This window comes from Euprymna scolopes, chromosome 39 (assembly GCF_053919585.1).
Source record: "Euprymna scolopes isolate OS-2025 chromosome 39, ASM5391958v1, whole genome shotgun sequence".
Lineage (NCBI taxonomy): Eukaryota > Metazoa > Mollusca > Cephalopoda > Sepiida > Sepiolidae > Euprymna > Euprymna scolopes.
Genome location: NC_136520.1, coordinates 72,188,656 through 72,208,655, shown reverse-complemented (window position 1 = coordinate 72,208,655; position 20,000 = coordinate 72,188,656). Strand labels below are relative to the sequence as shown.

The 20,000-nt window shown below is 33.2% G+C and overlaps 1 protein-coding gene and 1 long non-coding RNA gene across 2 annotated transcripts in view; one reads left to right on the top strand and one right to left on the bottom strand.

Moving 5' to 3' along the window:
• LOC145263864 (polycystin-1-like protein 1) overlaps positions 1-20,000 on the top strand; it is an 842,774-nt gene that overhangs the window by 684,601 nt on the left and 138,173 nt on the right. The window contains exons 27-32 of the mRNA XM_080120938.1: positions 43-84; positions 4,871-4,900; positions 6,901-7,095; positions 10,051-10,205; positions 13,556-13,694; positions 16,713-16,851. Of these exons, the coding sequence (XP_079977064.1) occupies positions 43-84; positions 4,871-4,900; positions 6,901-7,095; positions 10,051-10,205; positions 13,556-13,694; positions 16,713-16,851 (700 nt within the window). The remainder of the gene's footprint in view (positions 1-42; positions 85-4,870; positions 4,901-6,900; positions 7,096-10,050; positions 10,206-13,555; positions 13,695-16,712; positions 16,852-20,000) is intronic.
• The window catches only part of LOC145263866 (uncharacterized), a 38,047-nt gene continuing 25,455 nt past the window's right edge, over positions 7,409-20,000 (bottom strand). The window contains exon 2 of the long non-coding RNA XR_013864610.1: positions 7,409-7,672. This is a non-coding gene — a long non-coding RNA (uncharacterized LOC145263866). The remainder of the gene's footprint in view (positions 7,673-20,000) is intronic.

The following is a 20,000-nucleotide window of genomic DNA, read 5'->3' as shown; positions in this document are numbered from 1 at the left end:
ATTTTGGTAAATGTTTTTCTTTTTTTTTTTTTTTTTTGTCAGATGTCTATGAACAAAAAAGTAGCCACAATCGACCACGGACAGGTGAGTAGATTTACACTAATATTAAACCGTGTATATTTGCGTGCATCTGATTTACGTGAACACAAGTATGTGTATTTTGTGCACATGTATAGGTGTGCAAATCTGAATAAATGCAAAAGTTATGTCTAATTCTTTTTTAGAATTCTAATATGAACAAAACGATATTAAACCGGAGATATTAACAAAAAAAAAAAAAAACGTACGTCTTAGGGTCCCAAATTTATAAAACAATTTGATTGTATTTTCATTGCATGTTGGTATCTTTTTCAAACAAAAAAATGTTTTTCTAATATAAAATACAAAACAAAACAAAGAACTATTTGATCAATTTGCATTTAAAAAAAAAAAAAAAAAAATATTTTTTTACGACCTAACCCAGCGTAATTTACCTCCTTAAAAATCAAAATCTACTTTTTTTTTTTACTAATAAGTTTCACCGGACTTTAAAGATATATAAAAAGAAGGAATTTTTAAAAAATAATTTAAAAAATGTAACGTTTTAGAGTGGGGATCACTTTCCTATATAAGTTTAACGTAAAATGAGCGCCCATTTCTTGGCTTTGTAGCGGTAAACGAGACATGTAATCGTTAGCATTTTTTTTCAAGTTTGGTGGCGGGAGGCGGGAGCAAAAAGAAGAAGGGGGGGAGTCATAAGTTTAAAACAAATTTAAATATGTCGAAACACTTCAAAATATGTTTTTTTTTTTGGGGGGGGGGATTTTCATGTGTTCTTAAATTTTTAAAGATTTGCTTTGAAAAGGTCTCACCGTTAAATATTAATCAATTATCATTTCCTGATATTTTTAAGTTTGTTAACACACACACACACACACACACACACACACACACACACACACACACAAAAAAAAAAAAACTAGGGTGAATCTGTACAATGTACATTCCCTACATGTCTTTTTTCAACGGATTACATCCCTCTTATATGAAGGATTTTTCATTTACTGGATGTAACCTCCAACCTTCTTCATGTGTATCTTTTCAAACTAATCAATGTTTCTGTCAATCTCTGGAATCTTATAGAATTTCGATTCGTGGGAGTAGCACGCTTTCGTTCCGTCAGTCATGACTAGAGTGAACTCCTAAGAAATAAAACAATTTGTTATACTGCTACGAAAAATATTTAGCCATATTGGAATTTCAAATTTTATTTGCTAAATATAGTAGATCTATCAACATTAGTAGGGGAGTTGGCAGAAAAATAATCTGTATCCTGAATCGATTAAAAAAAAATAAAACCCCACCGACAAAAATTAGAAGAAACTTTGAATTGCTGACTCTAATTCTCACTCTTCATCAGAATCCTGCGATTGCAAACTCCAAACTAATCATATTACTGGGTCGTCTGCTGTTTCAAGACTCCCCTCCCCTCTCTTTTCTCTAAAATCTGAACATTTACAGAATGGTAAGTTTTCTATACAACAGACCAAGTTTGGTCAGTAACCTATTTTTCTTTGACTGGGCAGTTGTTCAAGTCTTCAAGGCTTGATTAATCAGCAACCTAATCTCACCCTATGGTCAATAACCAATTTGTGGCAGTTTTTTGGCACCGATATTGGTCATCAGTGTAAGGGTCAGTTTATTATGTTTGGCTGTTCGTTTTGGCATTGTCGATCATTCATATCTGTTTGGATTTCTATTTTCATTCTTATTCATGTCTCTCCGCAAGAGTCAGGGTATTTTAGGTGTCATACATTTCATAGCAAATAGCATTTCATGGGAATGTGAGTTCATTTTTTTTTTTTTTTTTTTTTAATCCAGAAAAAAATTGGATCTCCACTTGAATCTCAGAGATAGGATTTCTCTGCATTTTGATCGAAATCTACATTCAAGTTGATTTCATCGAAATCTCGAGGGTCTTACGTCCGTATTTTGTAATATTGTTGTTTTGGAAACAAACGTTGTGCGTAAGGAACCAAGGAAATTAGAACTTTGGCACAAGCTTTCCAAGTGAAAAAAATTTATTTTCTTCGTTTACCACATCAGCCGCCGACATATCTCTTTCTGACCACCATGTTAGTCAACTATCAATATACGTCACCAGACATAGCTGGCTGTCAATATACGTCACCAGACATAGCCGGCTGTCAATATACGTCACCAGACATAGCTGGCTGTCAATATACGTCACCAGACATAGCTGGCTGTCAATATACGTCACCAGACATAGCTGGCTGTCAATATACGGCACCAGACCTAGCTGGCTGTCAATATACGGCGCCAGACCTAGCTGGCTGTCAATATACGGCGCCAGACCTAGCTGGCTGTCAATATATGGCGCCAGACCTAGCTGGCTGTCAATATATGGCGCCAGACCTAGCTGGCTGTCAATATACGGCGCCAGACCTAGCTGGCTGTCAATATACGGCGCCAGATGTTGCTGGCTGTCAATCGAAGTGGTAAGAGGAAGAGCTGTTGCGTAACTTCGCACTCGCCACACGTCTTTTTTTTTCCTCCTCCCAATCGTTATGCCTATATATATTGTCTGCTCTATGGCGTAACACTGACGTTGTGGCTTTAAATTTTTAACTCAGCACGTTATTTTAATGGTCGAACCAGATTACATTACAATTATTTACGTTTCTATTTTATTCTCTCTCTCTCTCTCTCTCTCTCTCTCTCTCTCTCTCTTCTTGCCGGTTTCCTTTTCTTTAAAAACTGAACATGTTGCCATGACGACTTCAAACGATTCCTGATGGGAGTTCGTTGATTTGGTTTCATCAAAGAATAAATTTCCTTACTCCTTCCCCTTTACGCGTGTACCTTGTATATTTCTCTTAATTTTGACTTTCTTGGTTGAAACTGAATGCAGTCCCTTAGGAAATGAAGTTTTTTGCACTACCCTCTCTCCAAGCACATACATGAGGAGCTCACCCCCCACCCCACCCCCCGGTTGATGATTTCCTAACGATTTCAACTTTTCTCATTGGTTGATTTTGATTGCAATATATGTAGATCTTTTTTTATTTTTGTGACCGCCCAATCATTTTCGGTTATTCCAGTCATTTTTTTTTTTTTTTGTTTTTTAACATATTATTTGGATTGTTATTCATCTCTGTTATTTACCTCACGTCTATAATGGTTAATAATAATGATAAATGAATAATAACAATAAAATAAATTTAAAAATAAATAATTATATAATGATATGAAATAATAATAAAATAAATAATGAAATAATAAAATAAATAATGAAATAATAATAAAATAATTATATAATAATATGAAATAATAATAAAATAAATATTAATGAAATAATAAAATATTAAAATAAATAATAATGAAATAATAATAAAATAAATAATAATGAAATAATAATAAAATAAATAATAAAATAAATAATAATGAAATAATAATAAAATAAATAATAATGAAATAATAATAAAATAAATAATAATGAAATAATAATAAAATAAATAATAAAGAAATAATATGAAATAATAATAAAATAATTATATAATAATATGAAATAATAATAAAATAATTATATAATGAAATAATAATAAAATAATTATATAATAATATGAAATAATAATAAAATATTAATAAAATATTAAAATAAATAATAATGAAATAATAATAAAATAAATAATAATGAAATAATAATATAAAATAATAAAATAAATATGAAAATAAATAAATAAATAAAATCATAATTATATAATAATAATTAACAATAAAATGAATATCGATGCCTCCATTCAGTCTCAAAAGACAAAGGATACTCTCTGTAGGAGTACCTGTATAGCAAAGGTTGCACAATCTCCAACCACATCTCTCCTGAATCGGCACTGTTTGAGTCCAGTGGCAAAGAGAAGTCCAGGACGACTGGAAGCAATGCTGAGACAAGCAGAGACACATCAACCATTTGCTTAACTGTCGTGATCTGACAGGAACCAATGTGTTAAACGTGATTATGCCCTATAATAAAATAAATGAATAATAATAATTAAAACACGGCAAGGAGGATGAAAAGCTGATATCCAAGAGCACCAACCAGACCTCTACTGGAAGGGTGTGGAGAGTATTGTCATATTTAGGAGACTTATTGCTGCTTAAACTTCATAGAAAACAGTCATTGCTGGCAAGAAATGAATGACTGCAATGGTTATCGAAAGAGATGGAAAGTACTAGAAATCTGGGAAGACTTGTAGTCATTCAGACTCCAGGGAGCACCACTTGAAATGAAAAAGCATAATGACGTGTGAAAACTCCTAGTGAGTAAATAATAATACTTGACCATTATATTATTTGGATTACCATTTTGAATGTTATTTTTGAAACGTTGAAATTGCCTTTTCCTTGCTGAAATGATTTATTGAATGCACGTTAAGTCTATTTTAGCATTGCACGTTGTTGTTAGCTGATTAATATATATATATATATATATATATATATATATATATATATATATATATGAGCAAACAGTTAATGAAATATGTTAAAAAACACTTTGAAATGAGTTAAAAACATATTTAATCTGAAAAGGAAACACCAGATAAATGGATAGTCCTTAATCCGCGGAGTTTCAAAGAAATACTCTCCTTCTCATCAGAGGGTAGGAATTAGCAAAATTATAAGCTCTATTTCCTATTTGGTATTATCGAGCTTTTATATCTGGCTGAGATAATTTTATAAATATTAATTCTTTAGTATTTATAATTTACTTTAATTTTACCATCTTGGATCATTTAGTAAATTCAATTGTAATTTTCATTTTATATATATATATATATATATTTACTCTATTTTATTTCTTTATTTTTTGCAGAAGCCAAGAAAACTAAAGTAATTACAAAAGGTGAGTCTTATTTTGTTTTATTACGTTAAAGGATATTTGGCATTACCCAGGAGTCATAACTTTAATCTTGCCTTGATATAGTTCTTTTTTCTTCCCTGCAATCTCTTTCCCACAGAAGAGACGTTGCAAGCCTGTCTCTGCTCTGTTATTTTCATAGCAAGTGCTCATCTAAGCTCTAATCTATGGATCTCTCTTGCCAAACTTTCACAAAAAAACACTCGACCATCTACCACCACTATCAACAATTTCCTCCACTTTATCTCTGCCTAAATCTAAACTCAGATTCCATGAACAAAGCTTTTTTCCTAGAACTGCGCTTGCCCGTTGAACTCTGTTCTGCTGGCCTGCTTTCCAGCTAATTACAGTATGATTGTCTTCAAGTCCAATGTAAACAAGTTTTTGTTGAGCTGTCCTCTTAAATAATCAAATTCTACCCAATTTCCACCACTAACATGTACTACACTGTTGACCACCGTATACTCATTAAGCCTTATCCTTGAGTAACTTCAGGCCTTGATAAGTGATGATTCCTCTGTAAAAAAAAGAAGAAGAAAAAAAAGCAGGTTATATATTCAGTTAAATCTGTCGCTGTTTGTTTGTGTACAAGCCAGGATGCATATTACTTAACCAACCCTCACCGAACTTTGTATGTTTCTTACGTGTTTTCTCCGTTGTGCGCTCCTCTCATTAACATTAGTTTTGTCACGAATGCAATAAAATGATTTCTTTGAAGATTAAGAACAAGATGCACTAACCTGTTCTGTTTGAACGTTTTCAGTATTTTAAAAATTCCAATATTTTTTTATTCTTTCATCGATAAATACCTTTTTTGTTTCATTTTACTTCAGTTGAGGTTCTCAGAAATCAAGGTGCCCCCTTCCTAAGGTCTAACACTTGATCGCTATATAAGATAGATATTCGAATATTCCATTAACGTTCTCCTTTACATCTAAAACACAGAGTTCATAGAGAAGTTGAGAATATAATTTTCCTCTCTTCAGTTGGCTATGTAAATATTAATCCTTAACTGTGTGTTGAACGGAGACCATAATACTTGATTCGTTGCACCTTATCATAACAAATGTCCATAGAAAATTTCAGCAAGATCGGTCCAGCAGTTTCCGAGAAAAAAGTGGAATGGATAAAAAGATATATAATATAGATGCTGTCGCACAAATATCATAGTTAATAATGAACAACAATGATATCAGATACCGAAATCTGTTCTACCTCATCTCCACCTACTTTAACATGCTATTATGATGAGGACAATGAATGAGGGATGCTGCAGATTTACTATTATTATACAATGGAATCATCATCATAATTATCATCATAGTTATCACCATCATAATTATCACCATTATTATCGTCATTATTGTCAGCATCATTAGCATCATCATCATAATTATCATCAGCATCATTATCATCATCATCATTCATTTTAAGATCTGTATTACATGCTGTTTATTGCGGACTATTATCGCCATCTTTTTTTTTTTTTTTTTTTTTTTTTTTAGTTGTTCCTTCACGACGTTTTAGCCAACTATTCCTCTACCTGACGAAGGCCAGAGGAATAGTTGGCCGAAACGTTGTGAAGCAACAACCAAAAAAAAAGATGAGGATAACAGTCCGCAACAAATGACTAATACTCATCTCAATAAACATGCTGGCATATGTTCAACAGCTTTAAGGACTTTGTAAACTAACCTATCTCTGGCCAGGTCTTTATTTATCCCTCTTTCTCTCAAGTCCATTCTTATCACTTCTTCCCATGTTTTCCTTGGTTGTTGCTTGCCAACTGACTCTGCTACCTCAACTGTTCTACATCTGCTAGCCCAAGAACTCTCATCCATTCTTTTAGTGTGACCATACTATCAGTGTCTCCTGCTCTGCACACATCCCTCTTTTAATTTTCCATTGAAGTGATCAGATCTAAATAAACTACCGAAATCATCTGTTCATCTCCAAAATAATTTACGTTTAAAAATTTTTCACAGGTGAACAACACGATACTATATCCATGCAAACAGCCAAAAAGAGTGAACAGCACATCGTCAGCAAACGCCGTCGTAAAATAACCCTCGATCCTAATGATACGTTGAGCACTATGAATGGTCCTTCCCTTGTCGTGAAGCCCGGGGTCCTTTCTCAGGGCCGTGATTACCTCATCACCGTGAATGTCACACAGAAAGGTAAGCAATTCTAATTCTACGTAATCTTTGAAGGTACTTTTATGTTCCTGTTTACTTGCCTCCCCACGAGGGCAGAGTTAGACACAAGGTCGATTTTTAACGTGGGGAAATCCAGCTCCCCACATTAAAGGGGCACTCTGGGATAGGAACAAAAATAAAACTCGTCTCAGTCATGAAAGATTTCTCCTCCGCTCTGACCGAGGACAGAAAAGGTGAAGTGTAGCATCAGAACAGATACATCACTATGATCTTATGTATGAATAAATAAATGCAGTGTTGCCCTGGGGGTTGGGGGCAATAACAATGAAACAAAATCCTCTATTATAGATCGGTGCTCACAGCGTTGAAAAACAAAAAAATATGAATAATTTTTTAATCATAAAAATCTTTATTTAAACTTTTTTATAATTTTTTTTTTCTTCTCATAATGTAATTTTTCCCTTTTGCAGTTCAATCAATTGGTGCATAAACTTTATAAAATTTCTCTTCCGTAATCGGTTTCATTTGCATGTCCCAATATTTCCATGTGGTCAGTGTAATGTCAATAAAGCTTGCAGTACTTCCCTCTCCTTCTCCACTAAAAAGAAAAGAAAAAAAAAAAAAAAAAAAAAAAGAAAGAAAGAAAGAAATCCCGGGTATATTTTACTATACACAGAGGCACGAAAAAGTTGTCAAAAAAAAAAAAAAAGAAAGAAAGAAATCCCGGGTATATTTTACTATACACAGAGGCACGAAAAAGTTGTCAAAAAACAAATATATAACAAATAAATGTTATCAAAGGCAAGATAAGTTACTTTTCTACCCAACTGGATATTTTTTTAGTGTTTTTATTTAATGTAACATGTTTATTTGGTTCGAAAAACGAGTAACGTTGGACGTTGCCAAGAAATAAAACAAAATGATGGTAGAAACCAACCCAATAAATGTCACAGTAACATTTATTGGGTGAGTTTCAACCACCATTTTGTTTTATTTATCTCCTTCCCTACTATATAATAATTAAAAAAAAAGGAAGAAATCCCATCGTCAACACCGTATAAAATACTTGAATAAGTGTAAACAACTGAGCAAAGCCTTTTGGTTAGGAACAAAGTGTAGTACCTGTTCTTGTACTGCATTTTATCTTTTCTGTCCTCGGCCAATAATGAAATCCTTCTGAACTGAGGCAATTTTAATCTTTGTTCCAATCCAGAGTGGCTCGTTTTGGGGAGCTAGATATTCCTCACATTAAAAACTGACCTTGCTTTTAAATCTGCCCTCGTGGGGAGGCAAGTAAATAAGAAGTGAGCAAGGCTTATCCATGTGTTATTTGCATATGTGCCGCACTTTGCATGTGACTGGATTAGTCCATTTTATGGGTGGGTTGCCAATGCTGTTCATACAGGTGCCTCTTCCCTCCCCAGCATAATGAAGTCGCCTAACCTACTCTACATGGATCTTTTTGAACAGCAATGGTTTCATAATATAGTCACCTTATTATAAAGCAATCCCACATTTCATTAGGAATAAGCAGAATTCCACGATTTCTGTCTTGGCTCCATTGATGTCAAAATAAAATTATACGAAACAACAAGTCATATTATCATTCGTAAAAATAAAAACCTGAATCACTGAACCCGATACTTACCAATACTAAGATTCCATACATTGACCTTTGACCTTCTATGAACAACATAATCAAAGAAAAAAATAGCAAGAATCTTGGCCAACTATTGATCAGTAGTGACACTTCTATAGCTTGCCTGCTCCGACTGTGTAGAAACTCTGTTCTGTCCCTCAAAACATGTGATGCTATTTTTCTGTAATATTATTGGACATATGACTTCTAGTGCATATTGTCTAGGGGGTCTAACCATTGATTCCCCTCTCCCTCTGCATCGCTCATGCTAGCTGCACTACGTCTATTTTCATTTACCTGCAGGTTATCCTAGCATGTACTCTGTAACCCATGCCAAAATTCATACTAGTTAACATAATCTCTACTTACTGGCATAGGATCCATATATATATATATATATATATATATATATATATATATATATTCGATTTAAGAATTTATTGCTTGACAAAGGAATATATAGTAAGGTTTATATTAATTTCCTTAATCCATGGATTTTCAACAATGGCTCATACCATCAGAGGAAATGAAATGCAGTTAGCAAAATGTTCAGCTGCGAATGGATGCTATTTTGCTTTTCAGCACAATTATTGAAAATAGTTTTTGGGTGGTTGTGGATAATTATATGTCAAGCAATAAATTCTTAAATCGAATATATGCCTCTATATGTTGTTTTTTTAGAATTTAAAATTAAACCACGAAACTTATATATTGCTCTATTCTTAAATATTGAGCTTTTCCTTTTTGGTTAGGATCACCTTGAAAGTATTACTTCAAGTAATATCTATCAGGATTTTCATCTGAATTCTATCAGTATCTTATCTTGCTTATATATATATATATATATATATATATATATATATATATATAGTAGTAAGTTATAAAATATATATGGCAATTAAGCTACACAGAATATTCCGCATTTCATCCACGCTAGGATTCATCAGGCTTATGTAAATTCTGTGTAGCTTAATTGCCATATATATTTTATAACTTATTACCTAGCTCTACCTACGCAGTGAGCACTGTTGAAGTAAATACTTACAGTTTACGCATAAATTTATACTTTCGTATATTAATTTATGTGATTAAATTAAGTAATCATATATATATATATATATATATATATATATATATATATATATACAGGCATATCACAAATAACATTAAATTAATATCACCATTTAATTCCTCCGAAAATTTTACTTGGAAAAAGGTGTTTGATCTTTGTGTAGGTCTTAATTTTCAACCCTTAGTCACAGAAACCACAAATGATATAAGTTTAGATATGATCCACTTTTCATTCCAACCTTCAAACAGGATTCTTTCCTTTTTAGTAGGCAATGGAACATCGCCCGTATACCATGGAACCGCAATGTCTCATTTCCTTATAAATGAAAGTCCAAGCCTTGGCAGTTGTAACATCCGACCATCGACTGGAATTGAAATGGAGACAAATTTTAGCGTTTTCTGCTATGAGTGGAAAGATGAAGTAAGTATTTGTTTGATCAATAATTGTGAAGGTATGCTTCGTCTTTTAACCTGCACAAGATGTAGCGCAGGGGTGCACACACATTTTCAGCATGAGAGCTACTTAAGACATACCTAACTCTAAATGATCTACCACCTACTAAAAATACAAAGCAAATTATTTATAAACTAGCAGTATCTGTGGAAATTCCACTGGGAACTGATTCATATGTAATATATTGATGTTGGCATTCTATAGATATTCAGCATAAATGGAGATGCCCTGATATTATTGTAGCTTTTTTGTTAAAACCGCAAAAGTATTTATCTAAGGTAGCAGGGACGCTTTATATTTTAATTCTTGCAGATTTCGTATATATTATCATAGATTTAATGTTCTGTCGATGTTTATATATTATAAAGTTGCGATTTTAAAAATAAAAAATATATCTATATGACTTGGGTTCATCAGCTTGAATCGAACCTGAATCCCAAATATATATATATATATATAAACTTCATTCAGCTATAATCGAAACTGAAACTTGTGAAGAATTCTATATAAAATTATTTTTAAAAAAATAGATTACTAAAATCGAAACTGAAACCAAGACTTACGAAGAATTTTTGATAAAATTATTTAAAAAAATAGATTATTGGAATGCCATTTGCTATAATCGAAACCGAAATCAAAACTTATGAAGAATTCTTGGTAAAATTATTTATAAAAAAAAAAATAGATGACTTGAGTGCCATCAGCTATAGTCAAAATCAAAACTTATGAAAAATTCTTGGTAAAATTATTTATGACAAGAAATGGAAGTACATAACAATTAAACAACCCTGATGTAAGCGTAGCACAGAAAATAACACACACACGTGCTATCGTATTAATATATAGATATATTGTCAGTTATTTTTTTATGTATTTGTACGTTGCATTACTGCATCAACGCATATTTCATTGCACAACTCTACATTTTTTTACTGCATTAGATGGAATCAGTCAGTGATGCATAGTTCAGACAGTAGCTGCTAATAGCCAGCCTCAAGCAAACTTATAGTTGCTCATCAGCATTTGGACTTAATGGTCTTCATGTGAGAAAAGGCTGACTCACATAAATAAGTACACCCAAATAATGCAGTCAAGAAGATAGCACATTTACTGATGTTGTGGTCCTCTGAGAGTAAGTTCCATAATAGTCCATGAGCTCTGCATCAGTTGAATGTCTGCTTTATAGTGTCAGAATCTCATCCTTCACTCCAGAAGAGTTCAGGTGAGACGGTGTTGTAATTTTTTGATGTGATTGAAAAAAAAAACGCAGCATCGTCCTGGAAAACAAAGTCTTGAAAGTGTTTATTGAACTCTGAAAAACAATTGCCAATTTGCTTTATCTAGTGTGCATTATCCAGTTGCGTCCATGACTGCTCTTGTGTCTCCAGTTCTGCTGTGAGGTTCTGAAAGTTTGCCAGTGCCAACTTTTTTTTTTTTTCAATGCTATGCGATCTACCCACAATGCCATTGTGGTCAGCGTAATGGGCACCCCTGATGTAGCAAGTCCGTTTTTATTGGAGAATCTTTGTTGCTTTATTAAAATACACTTTCATTAATTACTAACTCTTCCAGTTTTACTGTGTACATATGCAATCTGTAAGTTTGTTATTCTGTTCATACTGCTATCAGATCAGATTGTCTGAAGATGCTGGCTTCCTGACATAAACGGCCCTGTCGGTGGGGCATTAGAATACGCCGACTGCCCCCCTGCAGAGGGTAAAAGTCCCTCAATGGGGGTCCTGGATATGACCTTAAACTATATCCAGTGGTGAGGCCCCAGCTTGTGGGCTTTGGGGAGTGTGGAGCCACCCTTTAATTACCATTGCTCCCAGGTCCACTCTGACCCGGGGTGGTAGTACCTGTTAGGGTTCCAACTATGGGTTGAATAGAAACCAACGTGAAAACAACAAATATATTCTATTAAAAAAATTTTTCTTCAAAATCTTTGGATTCGGCATTAAATAACCCGAAAAGGGTTGATATGCCGTAAAACAACCAACCAACCAACCAATCCTGACATGAAGGCCCTGGATATGACCTTAAATTATATCCAATGGTGAGGCCCCACCTTGCGGGCCTTGGGGAGTGTGGAGCCACCCTTTAATTGCAATTGCTCCTATGTCCACTCTGACCCGGAGTGGTAGTACCTGTTAGGGTCCCAACTATGGATTAAATAGAATCTGACTTAAAAAAAAAAAAATATACTCCATTAAAAATCGTTCCTCAAAATAACTAGATTCGGCATTAAATAACCTGAAAAAGGTTGATATGCCGTAAAACAAAAACACCCAACCAATCCTGACGTAAAATGCACCAAACTTTGATGCATTTGCTGCTTGTATTTGTTTGTTTACTGACTCCGACTTCTGCATAGAACTTGTGAAGATCACACCTCAGGATTGTCTGTTCTGCATGAAGTTCTCCTTGTTAATTGCAGCGAGTAGTTAACCTGCAGGATTGCAAGTGTTCATTCCAATCTCCTGTCACTAAGAACAGCAAGAAAGCAGAAATGCAAAGTCAAGGAAAGTTTGACCAAACATACGCAAAAGAATAGCACAGAGATAACCAGAGGACGACGGATCCTGATGTTGACTCCTGCTTGATTTTCCCCAGAAGGAATTGCAAATCGCATTGTTATGAGGACTGAACTAATGCATTCATGACCTGAAAGTTACATCTCTCTATTGCAGATATTAACGGTGTGAGACTCTAAGAAAGCAACCCCTGTTATGGACGTGTGTCAGAAGCAGAGATGCGTTATTGAATCGTTCCATGCCTAGAAAACACAAAGAAATAGCACAGTGATAGGGGTCGCTTTTTCGTCGATATTTTCGAAAGTCATCCCCTCTTTTCGATTGACTAGCCTTAATTTAAACCTTTGCCACTTCCGGTTTGACGATTGACGTAACGGCAAAGGCGGCACTTTTTTTTTTCGCATTCTTTTCCTTCTTCATGGTACGGGTTCGAGCCTGCCTAACTGTCTACTACCACTTTTTTTTTTTTTTGCTCAACTCACACCTCCAAACGCCCAGGCAACGCCAGACACCCAGGCTTGTTGTAAATTAAAAACGAAATTTTTTATTGTTCTTTTGCTGACAATTCTTCATTGTTAAACTTTATTGTCTTAAATTGTGATCACATTATTTTTGCCATTTTATATATATATATATATATATATATATATATATATATATATATATATATTCTTTTTGCTTCATGGTTAACTACTCTCTTCTATTAATCAGTGAAGCATTTGGTGCAGGAAACATTTCTATTTAAAGTGTTTCCTCTTATGTTTCTTATTCCTCTTTCTGCAGCACCAACCATTAGTGTATGAAGTCAGTTATAATCTGAACAGAAACCAAAGGAAGAATTTGATCTATCGCGGATTAAACACGCTGAACGCTACCCTGAAATTCATGCTTCCAGCTGGAAATGCAGAAAATGCCGACAAAGGTAAACTGGAAAATTCATTCTCTTGTAAAAAAAAAAAAAAAAAAAAAAAAAAAAATGACGTAAATCGATAAATCTATTTTCGTAAATAAAGCGTGAAATTGTTTTTTTTTTTGGGGGGGGGACAAAAATTCTTCAGATGAGACGTTGTTCTGATTTCCATTTTTAACGCATTTACGACAGTTTCATCTTTTTTGTTATTATCTTCACGTCATTGTACTTTTGGCCTGTCTTCAGGTTTCTTTTGTTATGGTCAGTAACTTTTTATGAATTTAGAATGTCCACTCATCCACATCGCTAAGTGGATTGGACAGTTAAGAGTCATTTTAGTGTAAATTCTACCTAAAGGTTGTGAGCCCAATTCCTGGTGAAGGAACTTATGAAAAATAGTGGGACTGTTATGTTTTTGAATTTTTGAGATGAGGGTCGATTATTCATATTATTTGGATTCTTTGGACTACTGTTTTCATCTTCACAACGTTTTGATCGATGTAACTTCCAACCTTTAAGTGTACCTTGCCAGACTCGAGAATCTTTTTGTTGAAATCAAGAATCTGCCTGGAATTTCAAATGAAACCCTTTATTTAATACATGGGGGTAGAATGGACGAATGTGCAGATTCTGGAGAGCTTCGTTACGTGCTTGATAACAAAACTCCAGCTAGAGTGATCATGTTTGCTGTGTCATCACACAACGTGTAAATTAGCAGGTTTACTGAAGTATGGCCTAATCAAGTTGACACGACGGTTCCCATCAGATCACCAAAGTTAAGCAACGTTAAGCCTGGTCAGTACTAAAATGAGTGACCATTTGTAAATTCCAGGTGCTGTATGTGCTCTCCGCTTATCTCGGCATTGTTTCCAGTCTGTCTTTGACCTCTCCTTGCTACTGGACCCAAGCAGTGCCGATTCAGGAAAGGTGTGGTTTGAGATTGTGTAACCCTTGTCTCACAATTACACATGCAACTACCTTACTGGTATGTCCATTGTCTCTTAAGACTGAATGGAGGCGTCGACTGAAATATTTGATAAAGACATCTTCCAGGCTGAATAAGTGTGTGTGTGTGTATATATATATATATATATATATATATATAATACTTGTTTATTATTATATAAACATGCTCACATCCCGCTGCTACAAACAACCACTTGTTTCAATCAAACAACAGATATCATCAGGCAGCGACTTGACTATTCAAATATTCAATGAATTCATTGAACATTTGAATAGTCAAGTCACTGCCTGATGATATCTGTTGTTTGATTGAAACAAGTGGCTGTTTGTAGCAGCGGGATGTGAGCATGTTTATATAATAATAAACAAGTATTATCAGCTCTTTTTATTGAGCACTATCTAACAACCTCGTTGAATTCACTAGTCCATTACTTTTGAATATAAAAAAAACCTGAGTATATATATATATATATATATATATATATATATATATATATATATATATATATGAGCAAACAGTTAAAAAACACTTTGAAATGAGTTAAAAACATATTTAATCTGAAAAGGAAACACTAGATAAATGGATAGTCCTTAATCCACAGAGTTTCGAAGAAATACTTTCCTTCTCATCAGAAGGTAGGAATTAGCAAAATGTGGGATCGGATTTTGCATGCAAAAGTATTTGATGAAGCAACAAGTAAGTCAAAGATCTTACTTGAAAACAAAAAAAGTGAAGCAGAGGGAATATGGTGAAGAAAAGGGTGATTACATATGAATGGATAGTCTGGTGGAAGATAAAAAAATCCAGTGACAGTAAAATCCAAATGTATAACTTCAAGAAAGTTAAAAGAATTTCCATTTGTGCAAGTAAAATCCAAGGAAATCCCGTAATTGGAAGAAGATGGTCCATAATCCAAAGGCAGAAATCCCTGGAATAATTCACAAAAATGTGTACAAGGAAAAAAGAAAAGATTCCAATAATATTAATAAAAGAAAAATAAGAATGCTTTTCACTCTACTTCCGACATATATATATGCAGTTGCTATTTTTCAAAGGTAAGGTAACCAATGAAATATAACGAGGTTAATACAAGAGTGCTCAATACGGAAGTAGAATAAGTTACACTTTCAATTTATCTTTACATAAGCAGTAATTTGTTGCTACACAGTCATATCAAGACCGAAACATGCTCATGACTGTGTAGCAAAAAAATTACTGCTTATGTAAAGACAAATATAAATTGAAAGTATGTGTGTGCGTGTGTGTGTATATATATATATATATATATATATATATATATATATATAATTTTTAACCAAAACTTTACTTATTAAATTTCGATAATGTTCATATACCAATTAAAACAAAGTTAATATTAATTGACTCCGTTAATTAAGCTAAACAATTATCAGTATTAATAATCGAGCATGTATATCATGATCTTGCAATAACCAAAACAACATTATAACATATATTAGTTTATCATAAGATGTATTTCTTCAGTGTTACAATCGTTTCTTAACCATTGGGTAATCTTAAAAATTATTTGTAATTTTAATTCAAAACGAAGGAAGAGGAGGTGAGTTCACTACTTGTATATTTTATAATTATTACAGTTGTATTTTGTGTCTGATGATTAGCCATTTTGGAATATCTTTTAATGAAATAATGTTTAAGCTTGTCCAAATGGTAAAGAAACAATTTTAACACTCAAGAAATACTTATGATAAACGTGTTTTAATATATTTTTGTCCTGATTACTGAGAAATTACAATATATATATATATATATATATATATATATATATATATATGTATATATATATATATATATATACAGTGGCATAAAAAAGAAAGTCCGCACTTGTCATTTTTTTAAAAAACACAAATTTAAGCTAAATTGAATGTAACCATTTAAGCCTTATACCTCATTTGAGTCGCCTTTTTATTCCTTTATAATTTTACCTGTTCATATTGGGCATTATTAGGACATCCTTACAAATTTTGCACGTTACTGAATGTAAACAGGTTGTTTCTGTTAATTTATGGTGTCTTTTATTTCAGTGTTTGTCTACATAGCTGTGATGGACAGTTTGGGTGCACGGACGTCTGTCTGTTATATTCCTGTAACAGTGCAGCCGATTGACCGGGCACTTAGCAATCTCCAGGTCGATGTCAATCTGGAAGAAACTGATAGCATGCTGTGAGTAAAATTCACTTTTTAATAATTTGGCGTACATATTCTAAAGAACGTGTGTTAAGGAGTAGCAGTATTTACTCTGTCATAGTCGGGAGTCGGTAATTTTTGTAAGAATCTTAGGATTTAGACATTTTAGTTTTTGTAAAAGTTTTAGTCGGGAGTCAGCAAATTTTGCAAATATCTCCTAGTTGAGATTCAAACAATTTTTTGTAGCAGTCTTAGTCGAAAAACAGCAACACATTCCATGAGCGATGTTTCTGACAAAAGAAGAAGAATTGTTGTTTTCTGGGTCAGAATCTTTTCCATTCCAGACTTATTGTTAGTTACTTTTTTACCGTAAAGTAGTATTTTAGCTTCTTACGCCCAGTGACTTCATGCCTTGTCTGAAGTGGTTTCCATAAAAAAAATATACATAGGAGTCTGGTGTCAACTCATTTTAAAATTGGCTTCAAAATAAGATTTTTTTTTCAGCAACGGTATCGCTTGAAAGTAGATATGATTTTTAAACATTTTTCCATTCAATTAAATTTTGTAAAAATATCTGTTTAGCACAGCATGCAACAACAAGACCAAATTAACATGTTTTAAAACATTATTAAAATCACCAACAAACCATTACTAACAGATGCAAAATATTAAATTAAATTAAATTGATACCAGCAGACAAAGGCAATGCTACAGTATTAATGGATAAAGGAGAGTATTTCAAGAAATTGACAACTATCCAGAGAGCATGATATCAGCTCCAAGACACAAAAGAACACCACTCAGAAACTCACCACAGTTTGTATACCATACATGAGAGGTTTGTCTGAAAAACTTCAACGAGTATGTAATCCATATGCCATCAGAACAGTATTCAGGAGCTATTCAACTGTACGGAAACAGCTTGTGAGAGTCAAGCCCCACAACAGAAAAAAATCATGACTAAGAACTATGTATATGAGATACCATGTAAATGTGGAAAACTATACAAAGGTGAAACGTGTCATCCACTAAAAGTATGGTTATAAGAACATTGAAAAGCTGTAGTACGTGGAGAGACTGAAAAATCAGGTATGGCTGACCATATCTGAAGGGAAAAGGGAAACCATCTACCATTATGGGACGAAGTAAAAATTATAGACAGAGAAGAATGGTGGAGATTAAGACGACTCTAAGAAACAGCACATATGTTGGGAGATAACCAATTATTAATTAGACCTAGTATAGAATTTAATATGATATAGGAACCATTAATTATAAAGAATAGATAATATATACAATTAGTAAGTAAAATACAATAATATATATATATATATATATATTAATGTACACACACAGTGATATATAGTAATAATAATTAGTAATAAATAGTGATATTTAAACTAGAAATAAAAATAGGTTTATGGCTCCGAAAATTTGTACTAGAATTGTCTGCAAGGAACTCATGGCGCAGTGGTTAGAGTACTTCGAAAAATCAATTGTAAAAAGTGATATTCTCCTGAAGGTTGAAGGTTCAATTCTCAGTGTGGTATCTGAAAACTGCAATTCCAGATTACTTAGGACCTCTACCAAGTCATGGCTGACGGAACAAGAGCATGCTACCTCCATGAAGTAAATAAAGGGTTGCGTTCGAAATGCCGTCCAAATTCCCGAGTTCGACAGAAACATTCCAAATGAAGGTTAGAAGTTACATCGACTGAAGCGTTGAGAAAATAACACTCAAGATGAGAACAGTAGTTTGATGAATCCAAATAATATGAATAACCAATCCTCATCTCAAAAATTCAGAAACGTCATATTGATTCTTGTAGGAATCATAGTCATATTGATTCTTGTAGGAATCATAGTCATATTGATTCTTGTAGGAATCATAGTCATATTGATTCTTGTAGGAATCATAGTCATATTGATTCTTGTAGGAATCATAGTCATATTGATTCTTGTAGGAATCATAGTCATATTGATTCTTGTAGGAATCATAGTCATATTGATTCTTGTAGGAATCATAGTCATATTGATTCTTGTAGGAATCATAGTCATATTGATTCTTGTAGGAATCATAGTCATATTGATTCTTGTAGGAATCATAGTCAGGAGTCAGCAATTTTTGCCAAGACTCTTAGTTATAATTCTGACTTTTTTTTTTTTGTAGAAGTTATATTCGGGAATCAGCAATTATATAGAAATCTGGGGTCAGATCTTTTTAAAGATATTTTTCAGCAATGGTAGTGTACAATACTTTTGCAAGTGAAGATATAATTTAAAAATATTTTCAATTCGATTAAATTCTGTAAAAAAAAAAAAAAAAAAAAAATTTCCTATTTAACATGCAACAACCAAATCAACATGCTTTAACACAAAATTATTAAAATCACCGATAAAATTATTAATACATGCAAAATATTAAATAGGTTTTTACAATATTTCCTGAAAATCTCCGCAAAAACAATTTAATAATATTCGAATGTTACGTTAGCCAAAATTTGTTATTGTGTAAACAAAATATTTGTTTAGTATTTTCGGCAAAAACAAAAAACAGTTTTTTTTTTATTTGATACTAGCGTTATTCATCCACTGTTTCGATATATCATCTGCAGATATATTGCTGATCAAAAATAATTTCAAATATCGTTATGTTTACAATTTTTGAAAAGTTACAAATAACATTTGCAATATGAAATAAAATTTTTAAAAAAACTGTTAGCACGATGATGTTTTCTTTAAAAGACATACTTATCAAGAAATCATCTCACCAACGAGACGCCAAAAACTTTAACATTAAGACTCGAATTTCAAAGTAACCCCCCTCCTCCTACCCCCACATATTCCCCTTCCCCTCCATGTATCCCTATGCCCTCAGCCACACCAGAAATAAACTTCCCAGACCCTTCCCCACAAATTCCTTAAACTCCAAAACTAAAACATTACCGACATACCAAGCATCCCCTCCCACCTTTCCCCCTTGTTCCCTTCCTCTTCCCCCCCCCCCGCTCTTCTCGCACCCCTCCCCTGACATCATTCACTCTTTCATCCCATCATAACAAACATTTCAGTAAAAGTCTGAGGAAGCTACAGACGGCCAAAGAAAAAAACGGCCGGGTAGCTGAAACAATAATGTAACTCAACAGAAAGATACGGTAATAAAAAATAAAACGTGTGTATATATA